Source organism: Acinonyx jubatus, chromosome D1, assembly GCF_027475565.1.
Source record: "Acinonyx jubatus isolate Ajub_Pintada_27869175 chromosome D1, VMU_Ajub_asm_v1.0, whole genome shotgun sequence".
In the NCBI taxonomy this organism is placed as follows: Eukaryota; Metazoa; Chordata; class Mammalia; order Carnivora; family Felidae; genus Acinonyx; species Acinonyx jubatus.
Window position 1 is genome coordinate 46,008,043 of NC_069390.1, and position 16,798 is coordinate 46,024,840.

General features: G+C 52.7%; 1 protein-coding gene across 11 annotated transcripts in view; it reads right to left on the bottom strand.

Moving 5' to 3' along the window:
* The window catches only part of MICAL2 (microtubule associated monooxygenase, calponin and LIM domain containing 2), a 228,256-nt gene that overhangs the window by 84,870 nt on the left and 126,588 nt on the right, over nt 1-16,798 (bottom strand). For 3 of the 11 annotated variants that reach the window (XM_027073127.2, XM_027073121.2, XM_053203480.1), the window contains 5 exons: nt 14,952-15,014; nt 10,039-10,146; nt 8,805-8,991; nt 7,513-7,601; nt 5,680-5,782 (listed from right to left, as the gene is read on the bottom strand). In XM_027073127.2, the coding sequence (XP_026928928.2) occupies nt 5,680-5,782; nt 7,513-7,601; nt 8,805-8,991; nt 10,039-10,146; nt 14,952-15,014 (550 nt within the window). Of the gene's footprint in view, nt 1-1,580; nt 5,783-7,512; nt 7,602-8,804; nt 8,992-10,038; nt 10,147-14,951; nt 15,015-16,798 lie in introns of those variants that run through there. The other 8 variants (XM_027073132.2, XM_027073135.2, XM_027073133.2 and 5 more) reach the window with 7 other exon arrangements.

Consider the following 16,798-nt stretch of genomic DNA (forward strand, 5'->3'; position numbering starts at 1 on the left):
ATGTATCATGTAAAACAAAAAACCCATCCCAGACAAACAAAAACTCATTTCAAATAGGTATGGGAAAGCCCACTTCAACAAAGTTAATTAAGCTTCTTTACTGGAGGACCCCTCAGACACTTTACCATGTTAGTAAGTCTCACGGATCTCCAAGGTTTCGGAGGACCAGCATGACTGCTATAAACCATTTCTCAAACTGTGTGACTGTGGAGCTCCTGATTCACAAAGCCCCTCTTGGAACTAGTGTTCCCTTGACACACTTTGGAAAATGTTGCTTTAACCCCACTTTAAGTTAAAAAAAAAAAAAAGGCAAAACTGTAAAGTTCCACGAGAATGAGGACTTTTGTCTACCTCACCCCTTGTGATATTTCCAGCACACCGTAGATACTCAGTAAATGTTAGTTAAGTAAACAAGTGAGTGTATGTACAAATAAAACAAATCAAATCTAGTGCACGAGACTGAGATACATATAATCCACGATACAGGGAGGGGCAGGGACTTTGTGTGGCTCACTGTCGCCTCCCTAGGACCTAGAATATGTCTAGGGTATGATGCGCGTTCAACAAATACTTGAATGGATGAATACATAAAGGAATGAGTCACTTGCCCACCCTAGCTCCTGACCTGAGTCCCTGACACCCTTTCTTCCATGGAAGAGAAAGAATATCTCACCTGGGTAAGAGTACATGACCCTGGGCAGCTCAGAAGGCAGTTCTGGGAGCCAGCAGCTGAGCTCAGAGGCCCAGAGCCCCAGAAATGCCCCTTCGGTGGAGGCTCATACCAGCGTCAGAAGCCCACCTACATCCAGCCTGGTGATGGCTGGCATCCCAACCTTGGGAGGTTGAGGACCAGACTTCCTTGGCGTGGTCCAGACTAGCCAAGTGAGACTCTGAATCCTTCCCGTATGGGGAGGCCAGCCTGGAATTGGGTCAGAGCCTGCCACGGGTTCTGTCCTCGGAATGGATCTGCAGGCAGAGCTTTGCAGCCTAAGACACTGAGGGACCTGAGCCTCTGGGGACAGGGGAGGTCTCTTGGGATCACAAAACGGCTCTCCATCTGGATAAGCATACTTGCCATGTTCGCTGCTGTTCTGAAACCAGTGTCTGCTCCTTCCTCCTTACCTCTCACCTCTCACTCGGCTGGGCCAGCATAAGACTTGCAAGAGTGACCTTTGTCACATAGGAGCCTCACTTAGAGAAAGTTTCCTAAGGAAAACTCTCCTACTGGTCCATGGTTTGGATGGGGGGACATGGGCGCGAAGAGCTGTTAAGGCCATCTGTTTCCAACGGCTGACGTGACACCGACCCTCACCCAGCTGTGCCCAGCATCTGCACAGAAAAGTACCATGAGCTTTCAAGAAAGAGACCCCAAAGCCTGGCCCAGGAGCGTTGGTGACATTTTCCAAATATTACCCCTGGGTAATATTTCCTTTGAGAGTGCCCAGCGCAGCCCCAGAGAGTCCCGTGTCACCACAGATGCAGGTCCCGCCAGCGGTTTAGGGAAGACGGATCCCCCTAAACCAGCCCCGTGTTTGAGGTTGGAGCAGCTTCCACGGCAAAGAAGAGAGGAAACAATGAGCTTTATAAAGAACCATATTTATTTTTCATTTACAGCATCAAATACCATAAATAAAGCTAAACAATGTTTGCCGTGTGCAAAATACAGGGTTCCGTGTGGCACTGTAAATGACTACCAAAGGTCACAAACATGCGCTGCGATGAGATGGGGGGTGGGGGTGGGGGTGGGGGTGGCTAGCTAAAGAGAAGGCCGAGAGGGAAGAAGGGCCCCCTCTGGTTGACATTTTATAAAGGGAGGGAGACTCTGCAAGAGAAGACAAGACAAGAGCAATGACTTCGTACTGGCTGGAATCTGCACCGATGCGGTGAGCAGCGCAGCATGCGGGGCTGTGCAGACAGGCCGAGAGGTCAGCGTGGCTCGGGGCCGCATGCAGGACAGACACCACCTGCAGCCTGAGCCCCTGAGGCCTGGCCCACAACAGCTCCACCGTACTTGGCACGGTGTTTCTCTTTAAAAGCACTTCGAATGTCCTGCTGCTGCAGGCAATGAGGCGGCAGGGGTGGGGGAGGGGTGGGAAATGTGTTTTGAGCAGAGCCCCGGGGGCGTGGACACGGGCTGCTTCAGGCTTGGGCTGAATGGAGTCATTTCTCAAAGCCACCCCTGGCCTGTGACAATGATTGCTCTAAGTGAAGCTTCTGCATCATCTGGGGCTTTCTGAGCCAAGGACAATAAGAGGAGCCACAGCAAAGCCCTTGTGTCTGAAGCGCAGGCTGCAGCAGGGAAGGGATTTGCTAGGAAAATTGTGATTGTGTGTTCGAAACACAGAGCATGGGTCAGGCTTGTGATGAAGCCTGGGAGCGTTTTTTTTTTCTCTCCTTCTTTTTCTTTTCTTTTCTTTCTTTTTTTTTTTTTTTACATCCTTCCAGAAAGGGTCACCCATGGTTTTGATCAATAATCTTTATACTAGAATCAATTTAGGACACTTGTACGCATGTACTTTTTCAGAGGCTGCTAGATAAAAGAGTTCTTTTCAAAGGTGAAGAGCCCTCTCTGCTGTGTGGTGTCACAGTTGGGGTCACTGTCCCAGGGAGGTAAGTGGCTTCGCAATGGGAAAGGCACGCATGCAGGCCGTACAGGGAGCCGGAGGGAGGCGGGGTATGTCCCAGGTGTAGACCGGGCAGCCGGCTCAGAGGTGAAAAGAATGAAGAATGGCTTCCGAGCGGAGCACCACCCCACGCTGTTAACCCACCATGCCATGGAAGGAGTCCATTAGTATGCGAGACGTTCACAGCACAACCAGTAAGTACCACGGCGGGGAGGACGGGGCGCGGAAAGCGGGTTAGGCATTAGTACCACTCTCTGAAAATCGGCAAGAAAACCAGTCACCTCAGAGCAGAAGTGTGTCAGCCAAGAAGTGGGTGTAGCACTGGAAGGCTGAAACGAACTGATGGCCACAGTGTAAGGTTGGAAAGAGAGAGACAAAAGGAGAATTTAGTCTGGGGGACAAAGGAAAAAGGCTGATAACATGAAAGGCACAGGAATTGAAGATGAGGCAACCATTAATAAAAAGGGGACGTCCCCGAACAAATCGTTGCTTGCTTTGGTCAGGTGAACCTTTCTGGTAGTGACCGCCTCTTTCTCTGCAAGAGAGGATCCGTGCCCCTCTGCTCTCCACTCAGGGCTACGCGCATCCTCGGGAACCCCCTCCCCCCCCCGTATCTCTTGGCCCCAGTTTTACTCCAGTGTCTCATACTCATTCTCGAATATGCTGGGGAGGCCGAGAGGCATGTGCCTCCTGGGATCCACCATGGGTCTCGGTGCTGCCCACCAGGAAGGTTCAAAGCCTCAGAAAGTACAAACATCTCAGGTTTCTGACAGGCACACCCTGTATCACCAGAGTAATTCAAACCAGTCTCTTCACGGCCATAAAGGACACTCTGAGAGATGCTCACTCGGGCTTCGTGGAGCATTCCGCAAAGCGTCTCAGCCCACCCTGAGCCGAAGACAATAGCAATGACACGGCTGCGCATGTGTTCACATCACGACCTCAAGAATTTCCTTTCGGAATCAAACAAAGAATGAAGCAAAAGTTCCTCCCACCACGCGGAATAGTAAAACCCCAGCAAAAATTTGGAAAAACACAACACGAGTCATCAGACTGAGAACAGTTCCAACAAGGACAGAGGTACCAGTGCCTGTGGACTTGGTCACAGCCGTGCCCCTGTGTTATCCAAGAACTTCAGGGAAGTGTTTGTAGAAATGCCTCTCCCCTTCCTCCTGCTGTATAGAAACCTATCATCGCAAAGCACTCACGAGCCCTGGCTCCTAACTCACGACAGGTTCCATCCTTACTTCATCGAGAGGAGACCTCTAGTGTAACAAGGCACAGAGCCAGCTCCGGCCTGGCAAATGTACACATCCTGAGCACGCTGGTGGGCCTCTCCCAGCAGCCTCTCCATTGTTCCACTAGACCCAGCAGTGGTCATGTCCAGGCAGAGTGGGGGGGGGGGGGGTCGGGTGGGGTGGGGAGCAGAGGCCTCCTCCGGAAGCCCAGAGTGAAGACCACAGGTAGGCCCCATGCCTGTGTTTGCCCTTAATAGGGCATATTTCCTTTGTATCAGTCAACAAACAGCTTCCACCCCCAGCCTCCCCTGCTAGTCAAGACACAGGAGGTCAGACACATTCCTTTGCTAGGACAGTGTGGAAACAAATGGTTTCGGGCTGTTTTGACCAAATATGCACGGCAGCCGAGCGGCTAAGCAGCCAGGATGTCTGTAAGTAGTGCTCATGGGGCAGATCTCGCGTCCCAGAAATAATACCCTGAGGTGCTAACAAACGCCCTCAGTCCCAAAGGACGTGATAGGAGAGGGCAGATTCCTTCCTCAGCCTGACCATTATAGACCCTGAGTGGCCTTGGCTCAGTCTGCAGCCTGGGCTGAGGACCTGATAGGGAGTCCCAGGGGTCATGACCCCAGGCATCAATGCCACCAACCGACATAGCTCCTCTTCGACATTGCATCAGCTTGATGGAGCTCCGCATGGTCAGGGGCCAAGGGGCTTCCCGCGCAGTGCTCGTTAGTGGGAAGGGATGATGGAGGTTTGTCGCAATCTGCTTGAAACCCCATGGCTCTAAGGCATTTGGCTGTGATTTGGTAGGAGGGGAAAAACCCTTCAGCTCCTATCGTACATCAAAATAAGGCAGCAAAAACACTTTCCGACCCTCCGGGAGGACAGATAACAGCCAACGACACACTGCCACGTGCTTTTGCAGGCCGTAGGCTCAATTCCACTCTGATCTACTCCTTGCTTCTAAACTGATCATGCTTTCGTGTTGCAAAACACTGTCCCCTGTTGACAAGTGGCATTAGGGGACGTACATCTAAAAGCACTGGTCAGGAGGCAGCATACTCACTTCTGCTTCTATAAAAGCCCAAATCGTTAATGTTGCAGGCAGTGACTACGGCAGCTGACTGCAAGGTAGAAAGGGTTTGTAATATCAGTTAAAAACTTCAAACCGTGTTTAGAAAAATTGACACTCATAGCAAAAAAAAAAAAAAAAAAAAAAAGCTTTCTCTTGGCTTATTAAAAGTTAAAAATTGAAATGTAAACCTAGAAATGTGGCTCGCTTTGGTATAAAAGGAGGACAAAGCTATAAAAAACATCCTTCATGTCGTGCTGGCCCCAGCACCAGGAGCAGATGCTTGCCCTGACAAAGACAGGCGCAGGTGGCCAGCGGGAAACTCTTTGGCTTTGAGCGAACTGGTTATTAAAGAATGCTAGGCTTCCTGGCCAGGGCCTTGCTAACTGCAAACACACTGCCGTCTAAGGTGGAAATGTTAGGGCACTTCGGGGGTGGCTGGCATTTCAGTGGAGCTTGACCGGGAAGCATCTGAGCACCCAGTTGCGGATGGTCTCGAGGGACTCCTCAGACTCCCGGTACATGGAAGCCAGGACCTCGGAGAACACCCAGAGGAGCGGGAGCCCGATGCTCAGGAGCTCGTAAGTGTAGCAGTAGTTGTAAGCATTGTCCCTGAAATGAAGGCCGGCTGCACGCAGGAGTCCCCGAATCCAGTTAAGCAGGCTCTGGGGAATGTGAAGCAGGCCCCATGGCAACCTGAGAGGCCAGCTTAGCGCCTTCCTAAAGAAGGAATTGGTGATACCTGGAGGGCTGCCTTCAGGCGTGCCAATGGCGGCGGCTGCGCAAGAACTTTCCACAGGAGTGTCCCGCCGAGGGGCCTCTTGCTCTCTCCACGTTCCCTCCTCCTGAGAGGGAGCAAAGGGAGGGCATTTAGGCCATGATTCTCACCAAGGACCCCTCCCATGAAGCAGACGAAGAGAGCCAACACAAACTGACGATGGCAGACCCTGCATTTTGCAACCAGCCCCCTCTCCCCCGCCAATAACCTCAGCCCCCAGGCATGGCTGAAGGGGGGCTAAATATGGGCATCACTTTCTTGGGGCCGAGGTGACCAAGGGGTTCACAGTCCTTCAAAACACACATGTTCTTTACTTTTTAAAAAAAGTTTATTTATTTGAGAGAGAGCGAGGGAGCGAGCAGGGGAGGGGCAGAAAGAGAGGGAGAGAAAGAATCCCAAGCAGGCTCTGCACTGTCAGCTCAGAGCCCGACTTGGGGCTTGATCTCATGAACCATGAAATCATGACCTGACCTGAGCTGAAATCAAGAGTCAGTCGCTTAACTGACTGAGCCACCTGGGTGCCTTAAAACACACGTGTCCTTTGAAAAAAAACCAAAAAAACAAAAAACAACTGTTGGGCGCCTGGGTGGCTCCAGTCAGTTAAGCGTCTGACGTCCGCTCAGGTCATGATTTCACAGTTCGTGAGTTCAAGTCCCGCATTGGGCTCCGTGCTGACAGCTCGGAGCCTGGAGCCTGCTTTGGATTCTGTGTCTGCCTCTCTTTCTGTCCCTCTCCACTCGTACTCTGTCTCTCTCTCAAAAATAAACATTAAAAGAAAACAATGTACACATGTCCTTTGACTCAGAAATCCTATCTGTCATGATCTATTCTAAGTAAATAATTTGAAATAGGGACAAAGACATGCATACAAAGATGCCTGTTGTAAAAATAATTATAAGGTAAAAATATGACACAGGATAAACCTCATTAAATAAATTATCAACCATCTTTTACAGGCATCCAAAATGAGGCTTCAGAAGAATTTTTAATGTTTGGGGAGTGGCTCTTGATATACTGCGAATATATAAAAAGAAGGATATAAAAGCGTAGTGATACGATTCCAGCTAGGTTAAGATACATTCACAGAGGGAAACGACTGGAAGGAAATGTCACAAAATGTTAGTTATGGGTTTCTCAGGACAGGGTGGTGATGAATGATTTAATTTTCCTTGTCTGCATACGTTCATTTATTTCCCCATTTTTCTAAACTGAGCCTACAGTACTTGTGTAATCAGAACAGGGCTGTAAGTTGTGGGTCCTTGCTGGAGGTGGGTGGCCAATCAGGAGGTAGAGAAGGTATTTGCTAAGAGCTGCCAAAGGGGGCGCTATCACAAACTGTCCAAATACGTAGCAGGCTGTCACTTCGTGGACATCCGAGAGCCTGGGGGGAAAACTTAGGGAAAGGTAGTCTCCACAGAAGGCATCCCTGCATAGAACACTCTGAGGTCCCGAGGGACCCAGGCCAGGGGTTGGGGGAGGGGGACCCTGTAGTCTTCACATGGCTGGGTATATAGTCTCAGCCCAGTACCTGGGAAGGCTCTTCCAAGCTCCTCGGGAGAAGCTGGCACCGCCGCTCACCTGGGAGCTGGCCTCTAGAATGGGGTAAGCCCAGAGGCCTGCTGAACAGGCTAAGGAAGAGGGACCCTCCACACTGCACAGCACAGACTCTCGTGTTTACCTGTGGGTCTCAGTTCCTCCAAAGCCAGAAACGTTGGCCTAACTTGGAAGAACCCTCGCAAATGAGCTCCTGTCCAGGGGCCTGCCCTGTTTCAGCAGCGCTTTCAAGACAAAACATACCTCTCTTTGTTGCTTCAACTCTGCCCGTCTCTTCCTCTGCTGACTGTTGGCTTTACAGTGAATGAAATGAGACTTGCAGAAAAACTTGCCTGTAAAAGAAACACACACAGGCACACACAGGTTTTCTCCTGTAAATAAGAGCTGCAGCAGACACAAGCCAAGGTCAGAAAATACCAATAATAGGAGCAAGCCTAGGAAACCTTAAACTTGGGAAGCAGTTTCTATCACTTGTCTTAAAGCAGCAGCACTGAGATGAGAACACTTTGCTGCCTCAGAGGCAGGCTGTAGCAAGGTGGGGGGAGGGGTGCAGGGATGCTGGGGATGGGGCTGAAACCCTCAGACACTCCCCAAACCAAACTGAGGCCAAGTCCCTTCCCAAGGCTGGTTGCAAGACTGCAAAACGGACAGCTTTGAGTATCAGTACTGTTTCCAGTTCCTGGTCCTTCCTGGGGCCCCCTGGGAGTGGGAAAGGCTTGGAGCAGATGGCAGCAGTGATGGGAAGGAAAAGACCCAGGTGAGACACACACTGGGTCCCTGGCCACAGCCCAGGACCATTGGGCACTTGCCAGAAAAGCCTGCTTCGTTCACCACTCATTACAAGAGTAATAATAGGGACAGTTAATGATGGTAACAACAAGGAAAACTTCTCCAGGACCCACAATATACCAGACACTATTCTGAATGCTTCCCATGAATGAACTCGTGTGAACCACCTTGCAACAAACTTTTGACCTAAGAACTATTATTACCCTCATTTTACAGATGAAGTGTCTGAGGGACCCAGAGGTAACCAGATTCCTAAATCCAGGGTTATACGGCTAATAAATGGTACATTCTGGCAGGCTGCTTCTCAGAGGGGAGGTTGCTATTATGATTACTTCCATAATACACACTTTATAAATCACAGCATTGATATGCCATCATTTGTTGGACCCTTGCCACAAGCCAGGTGCAGTGCCGAACACGTGACTAGGTTTCCAGGTTTGATTCCCCAACCACACGGGGTCGGGGCGGGGGGGGGGGGGGGGGGGCGGGGATGGAAGGTGGTGAGACTGGCTGAGAACGCATATGTAAAGCACTTGGCACCCAGCAGGTGCCGCATGGTGCAGGATGGCTCCCGGGTGTCCCCAGGCCGCCCACAGGGGACCTGTCTCTCTAGCAGGATCCCCCGGCTCTCTGACCAGCTCTCCTGAGGATGCCGCATTCCTTGGCAAGTGTTGGGCGTCCCGGAGCCTCCAGAGCACAGAAGCCCAGGCCGCAGAGCAGTGCCGTCCCGGGCCCCCGGGGGTTACCTTCGTCGCTGTCGAAGGCGTAGGCGGCCAGGCGCAAGGTGGAGGCACAGACACTGCAGCGGAAACACTCGCGGTGGAAGAAGTGGCCCTCTGCGCTCAGCCTCTCCATCACATACACGCGCTTCTTACAGAAGTGGCAGGTGTCGCTGCCGCCCAGGTTCAGGGGAAACACCTTCCGCATAGACTCCTAGGAGCACAGGGCAGCGGGAGAGAAGCACTGTGCGTTAGGACGGACACCTTGTCTTGCAACGTGAGGCTGACGCTCTTGGAAATGCCGACCTCAATCGCGGGGACCTCGTGGGCTCCCGTCTGCTGCTCATGTCTCTGCAGCAAAGGGTGAGGTGGGGGAGGAAATGCTCCCAACAAAGACCCCAACCCTCCAGGGACTGCGGTCCATTTTGCTCCCATGCTGGCCAGCCGGCAGCAAGGGAGGCCCGGGAGGGTCTCTTCCCAAGGCCGGCTGCTCTGGTTTGGGGGCAGGAGCGGGCAGCCCTCACAAACATGCCTGCCAGGAGATGCGGCCTCCAGGAATCTGTCCTGGGGGTTAAGGGCTGCCCGGGTCTAGAGAGAGGTCCCTGAAAGAATGTTTTCCACATTTGTCCTCCTGCAGTGACTCAGGTCAAGGTGAGGAAAGCCTGTGGCATCAGAACTGTTCCAGAGAACTGCAGGGAAGGGAGAGGCTGTGTCCTCTAGCCCCCAGACTGCCAGTCAAATCCCTAAATGCAAGGGGGCAGGAGGAGGAGGAGGGCCAGGCAGCGGTGCACCTGGGGGGTTCTGGATTCCAGGGGGGACGCGCTCAAAGGAAACCAGAACTGCACGGTCCGATGGCTGCCATTGGCAGCAGGCAGCCTTGTTTGGAGAAGGGAGAATTCGAAGGGAGGAGGGTTTCTCCATTACTGGATTCTCAGTCCAGTGCAAAAGGGCTACTCGGACTGGATGCCCAACACTGATGGTAAGGGGTGCCTGGCTACACGGCTGGCCTGCCCGGCCTTTTCACAGAGCTCTCCGGAGCCCTGGACAGCAGGAGAGAGACCCTGCCTTGTGAAATGACCCCTTGGGGAGCCAAGTGAGGTTCGTCTGTCAGAAAATGCAGCCCCCTCAAACCCCGGCTCTGGTCCAGCCCCTTCTCAGGCCTCCCGTCCATGAAAAGAGGGCCTTGGGTGGGCCAGGCCATCCTCTCTGGGAGGTCAGAGCTGGTGTCTGCGGGTGAAGGCTGAGGGGTGCGCATCCTTACCAGGTCTGGAGAGGTGGCCTGGGTCTTAGGTCTGTGATCATTCATGTACAAATTGATCAGGACTTCAGCCGCGGCCCCTATTCCACTGGACACTTTCCCTACCGTCAGCTACCCAAGAGCAGAGGCAGAGGAGACAGAGACAAAGGTAGAGGCCAGTTAGCACCGAGCAGGAAAGCACGAACAGGCTGGATGTGGGAGAGGGCTCCACACCCACATGCAAATAGCACCCAACATCCCGGGAGAGGCAAAACCAGCCTGGAGCGGGCAGCGGGCACTCTGGAGGTGGAGAGAAGCACAGAAATGGAACCCCGTGGCCCGGGTGAGCCAGGTGACCTGGAAAACTACCACCATGGGGAGGTGCAAGGCCTCCAGGATTCATTAAGTTCCTTGGTTCACAGATGGGGTAAATGAATCCCGGAGACAGGGAGGGATCTATCCGAGGCCGCGGAGCACATACATGCAAGATTCGGAATACTTCCCAGGTCTTCTGACCGCCAGCCCGGTGCCCTCACGCACTAAGGAACCACGACCTCACGGACAGACAGCTGGATGGCAGCCGCCCTTTCCCAGAGACCGCCCCTCTTTGGAGGGCTGTGAGCTGCTGCTTCATGAGCAGTGGGCTTTCCCTGCCCCAGACCACACTGGGGGGGAAGGGTTAAGTCCCCAACTCCACCATGAACCAGTTCTGAGACTGAGCACAAAACTCTCAACTTCTGAGCTCAGTTTCTTTTGTTCAGTAAAACGGGGAAAATCGTGTCTGTCTCACGGATGTGGGGTAAGAACTGAGGGAGAGAATGTATATCCAAGCGCCTGGCGCTTTGAGGGCGGAGCCAGGATGGGCTAGATGAGCTAGACTCCTCCCTCCCTGCTTCCTGAGTTCAGCAGGTCCCAGGCTGCCTTGCAGCCTCCACACCCCTAGGGAGCAAGGGTGGTGTCTGACCTGAGTCGCCCTGGGCCTACAGAGCGGTGACTGAAACAGGAGTGAGGAGGCAACAAGAGCGTACTCGACTGTGGGCTCCAGACGGCGGTGCCCAGAGGCCCCAGGCTGGTATTGGCAAGATAGCTCCATGTGGGCCCTGGGCATCACGGCCTGGTCTCGGGTACCTGTGCTTTGGAAGGCATGATGGCCATGCCCACCTGTCTGGGTCCCCATCAATGTGCCTTGGAGCTGGGGCAGCTGCTGGAGCCCAGGCAGATAGGGCATGATCACACAGACACCCTCCGGTAAATCCCAACCTGCTCCCCCTTTCCCACCAGCTACGAAAGGCCACCCTGGGAACACTGTAGTCTCCTCTTCAGAGAGGCACACACCACAGTAAGGGATTCTGGAAACACTGTTTCGCATCCCAGGATTCCAGAAGGAAGCAGGCTCCAGACCCTCTGCGGCCTCCGTATCCAGCTTCTGGGAGTGGCACAGGCAGACGGCCGTGGCAACCACGAGCAACTGTGATGTGTGAGGTTGAAGGAATGCCCTCAATCTAAACCCAGGACTGCTCCTGGGAGGCCACATCTAATCTGCTACAAGAGGCTCAGATATAAGGCAGGAAGTTCCGCGAACGGCAAAGCCAATGGGCAAATGGCAGCAATTCTCCACCTCCTGATAGCAGGGCCCATACTCAGAGCCTTGGCCAACTCATGGGATTCCTGCAAGAGCACAGCCACTATACGAGGAAGAAGAGGGAAGGATGCCAAGCAGGTGGGGGAGAGTGAGGCTCTCTCCCCGAGGCTCCTGCTCCCTTTCTCATCAAGGGAGCCCTAACACTGACAGCCGCTCTGGAACGGTTGCGCCGACCACATGTGGGTCTTGGGGTTGTAGGGAATACGGCCGTGGGCCTGTGAGGTAGGGTGTCTGACCTCATGCCTCAGACAGACGGGGCCCCTCCAGGCTTTACAAAGCCTGCTCCTTCCCAGTAGCAGCAGCTGCCAGGCCACTTAGCCCATACCCATTTCACCCTCCAGGCTGGCCCAGCCTGGGAGAGGTTAGGATTCTGCTTCCAGGCACACTTTCTGCCATTTGCAGGACTTTGCCAATGCCAAGGAACTTGGCTCCTGTTTCCGAGAAGGGTTCAGGTGCGCAGGTGCAGGACAACAAGCCTTTGTTCGTCTGTTGTTGCACCCCCCACCGGGAACCCCCAACACGGGTCCCTCAGACAAAGGCTGTAGAATACCAACTACTTCTTGGGGTTATATCAAGACAAAGAGGGGAGGGAAGACAGTGGAGGTGAGATTTACCCGCCTGCCCACACTGCCCTTGTGGGGCTGCCTCCAATGGCCCAGCGTGTGAACTGGCTCTGAGGCACTCTCCCAGAAAGACTCCACGGCGATGCCATGATACCCACGCGCAATTATTGCCTCCCTGAGTTAGCAGAGACTGAGACTGTACTTTCCGAGGCTTTAAATACAAGCCCCTAATAGGATCTTATTAACCACTTAGCTAATAGGCACTTTGTACTGCTGAGCTTTTGTGCAATCCTGACTTAAGGAGCAATTACAGAAGCCTGCCGAGGGCTGTAAGGTTGCTGGTGGGTGTCGCCAAACACATCTGTGTCGTCATGGGCCTGCGTGGTTCTTCTACCAGGATAGGGCACCATCCAGGGTCACCTGGCCAGGTAATCCAGGATAAAGACAAAACTGGTCTTTCAGTATGGGCCATAAAGGCTCCTTTCTCCCAGTTGCAATCACAGACCCCACCCCATTTCAGAGGCTTTGCCAAGAATAAGGAAAGCACCCTTAAGAAAGCGGCATTGGGTCTGCATGTGCCCCTCCCAACCTGATAGAAACCATCCCAGGGTCACCGCTGGCCAATACCAAGAAATGGACTGGACTTTCTGGAGAGGTCACAAGGAGACTAGGAGATGGAGAACTAATCTCAAGAGGTGAGGGGGTGCCCCAGAAGCCTACCCTCGATGACCAGTGTGGAGGCAAACATTGCCTTGGGGATTATGGGTTCTCTTCTCCATGTTTCTTGTTAACAGGATACCTCATTGGCTCTAGAAGATTGAGGACATGACCAGACAGACATGTGCTAGCTCACTGCTCCTCAAACAATCAGTGGTAAATGACCAGGTTTTACTTTAAAAAAAAAAAAAAAAATCTCTAATCTATTGTGACCTGGTATTTCTGGACACAACACAAGGGAATTGCTAGAGATATGATTGTGCACTTGGTTGTATGGCAATGCCACACTGCTCTACAGGTGTCTAATGCTCACTTTCACTTGCCGTGCTCACTGGGTCACAGACCAGTGCCTGCCCAGGGACCACACTTGGAGTAGCACTGCCCCAGCCAACCAAGGAATTACTAGGCTCTTGGGATGCTGAGAAATAGAGAGATCAATTTGTAGAGAAACTTCCAGAAAACTCATCCTGGTATTGACCTCAGAGCGAGATCCAGGGGTTCTCAACAAGGAGATTCACCCACTGAAAGACCTCCGGAGGACTAGTCATGAGGACAGCTGACAACTCAGGAGAGTTTGGCCAAATAAAAAGATTTAGCCAAAAATGATCCCATCCCAGTCACTAGTTTTTAAAGAACTGGTCATTTCGGAGGGCTGTGGGGCTGCTTTTGCAAACCTTTATGTATCTTTCAATATTCTCGTAATTTTGAAGAATCGGAGTATTTCTTACTACCCTCTTTCCTCTTTTGAATTCTAATTATTTTTTGGTTAATTGACTAGAACAAGCTGGAATGGCTGGACACTTCCAGCAGGCCTACATCTCACATTCCATTAGAATAATCTCACATACACCATTTCCCTTCTGTGAGCCTCAGCTGCCCCGTCTATAAAATGGAGAGACCACCTCCATCCTTGCAGGACTGCAAAAAAGGGTCCCCATAGAACCTGGGCCACACCTCACACGGCACTGGGCTCCCAAGAAGCACTTGGCAGATAGTTCAAAGCACTGCCGTTGGGGTGGCTTTACACTTCCATGTTCTGGAACTTCTCTCCTTTCTTAGATGGCCTTCACTCTGAAATCCTCTAGGTTGCTTGGGTTCCCTCCTCTGTATGAGTAAGATCAATACAGCCCAGCCAGGGTGAGTGCACCGGCTTCTCTTCGATGAGTCAAACATGGTGACAGGACTGTTGTCACCAGCACCGATCCCAGAGGCTGCAGCAGATGGCTGGACACCCCCCCCCCCCAAAGGAGGCAACCCTGGCAGCCTGAGCTCAGAACAGGACAAGACTTTCTCACCCTGCTCTCCACTCCCTTCTGGTTTGCACTCGCTAATGTCATCACTGTGTTTTACTCATGTCTACACTCCGGGCACAGGGCATGTGCTCTGAAGGAAGGAGGAAACAGGTTCCTGTGCCCATCTGAGGCCAAACAATGCTAACGTCCCCCTCCGCCCCCCCACCACCTCGGGCCTGGAACTCAGCCAAGAATACAAGGTGTCTGGGCTGGGCTTCTCCACAGAGCTGGGTCCCCATGACCACCTGGTCTGCTGTGAACATCATGAGGCCCACACGGCTCAGGCATGGTGAGGAGGTGCTTTCAGGGCCTCCAAGCTGAGGGCTCACTGGAAGAGGAAGTTATGACAGGCAGGGCCAGAGAAGGTCTCCTGGGCATATTTGGGCTGACACTCCTCTCTGAGGAGTCCCTGCGTGAGGAACGTCATAGGACAGGCGGTGGGCCTGCATGCCCAGGGATACGCTCAGGGCATGGGGGAGAGAGGGCAAGGATCGAAACCACCTTGTTTTGAGGAGGTCCAGAAATTACACCTTTGGAGTTGAGACTCAGGCAGGCCTTTGTGACTGTGACCTCCCAGTGGGCACCCACATCTGCACCTGTGTCCACTGGTGCCAGGCACCGTGCTGTGCCCATCCGTGTGCAATGCTCACGGCCTTGCGAGGGGGGTCTCATAATCCCCGTTCGCAGATGGGAGAGCTGAGATTCAGGGAGGCTCTAACTCACCTGAGGCCGCACTGTTCTTAAGTGGCTGGGATGGAAATGGAAACCTGAAGGTGACTTCTTTGCCTTTAGAAAGAGAGGAATCAACATGCATTTCAGGTAAATGAGCTTTCTTCCGGAATTCTCCTCCACTGGGGAAAGAGTATGTTTACTGGATCCTTCAGGCATGTTACGTTGGTCAGTTTATGGCATTATTCCTGTCACCCTCAGGGCTAGCTGTCGTCACCTCCATTCTATAGGTTGGGAAACTGAGGCGCTGAGAGGCCCACCAACTCATCCAAGGTCACACAGTGAGTACTTGGTGTTCTGAACCCAAGTGCGACCCTAAGCTCATATTCTTCTCCCTGCAGCGCCCTGCCTCGCTGAGACACATCAGCACTCTGCTAACTAAAATTCCCCATGTTGGGATACACATAGTACACTTCCAAAGGCACTCTTATCCCAGGAAAAAAGAGAAAGACGATGAGGTTGAGGGAGGCCTTGAGATCTAGGCTTGTCTCAAATGAAACAAAGACATAGCGACCAGCCAAGACTCACCTAGCTTTGCTCCAATGTACAAATCTCTGCAGCAAACCCTGCAAATCGAGTTTTGGAACAAATAGCCCCATGTAGAGAAAGCTCCTTTTGTGATGCGCATTGCTCTTCTGACCCAGGAAGACTGACCCACAGTCCCCTCTGGCCCCGCTGCACAAACACTCAGCCGCCATCTTGTTCTCACAAGAGCTCACCAGCCTTGGCAAAGGACTGGCAGTCATGCCCCCCTGCTTGAAAAGAGAGGTTAACTAATGGTTGATTGGGGGCCAGTACCACCACAGGAGGGCCGGTCTGATGGGATGGATGAGTCGAATGGTGCTGGGAACATACGAGTGGACATGATCCCTAGTCCAGTCCTTGGAAGACAAGACTCTGGTAAGGAGCTAGATCCTAAATGAGAGGACCTAAGGAAGCCACGTGACACCATTCAGGCCAAACTCCCAGTGGCATCACTGAATCTTAGAGCAAAATATCCACCTGAGAAGGCAGGCAAGTGGAATCTGAAGGCAGAGCCCTGGCCACATCTCTCGGGACTGGTGATCCAAGTTTGTATCCCTGTGAGGAACACGTGGTCCTCATGCGAGTTTGGCTAGGTCTGCTCCCAGGTGGAGGTGGCTATCCCTGGATCCTCAGAATTGGAGTGTAGGGCTCTAGGGCAGGAATAGAGACACGGTGCCTGCCTGAAGTTTGCCAGGGACCAAACATCAGTCTCTAAGTGCATTTTCCTTCCTCTGGCTTCCCTGAATGGAGGCCAGCTTGCGGCCCTGGGCAGTGAGAACAGCCCATAATCTGCTGGAAAGAAGCACTGAGGCCTCAGGCTCTCTCCAGGGGAGAGGCTCCCGGAGCTCCTTCAGGACTGAATGAAGTGGTTTGTCACCAGGCTGCCACTTACTTTAAGGGGCAGCCAACCCTCTCTTCAGAGGAGGCCATCACCCTGCCAGATTCTGTACATGCACAAAGTCCAGTGTTGAATCAGTGGTAGGGTGGGGCCCAGGAGAGGGAGAGAGATTGGTGGTGTGTGGGGGCGGGGAGTGCAGGGCCACTGGCCGTATCCTCTCCAAGAATGCTTGAAACTTGGAATTTACCACTCATTCCTAACTGCCTACAAGGGCGTCACAGTGAAATCTGAAGGGTATTGTGAATGTTGAGTCCGAATTGGGTCCTTTTTACAAATGGAGAAACCGAGGCACAAAGAAGGGGAGTGGCTTGCCCAATGCCCCAGGGTGGCCCTTTCTAAGAGCTCTCCACTCACTGCCAGCCGCTCTATGACAGGCACATCAGCCTGTAATTAATAAGCTCAATTATACTACCGCCTG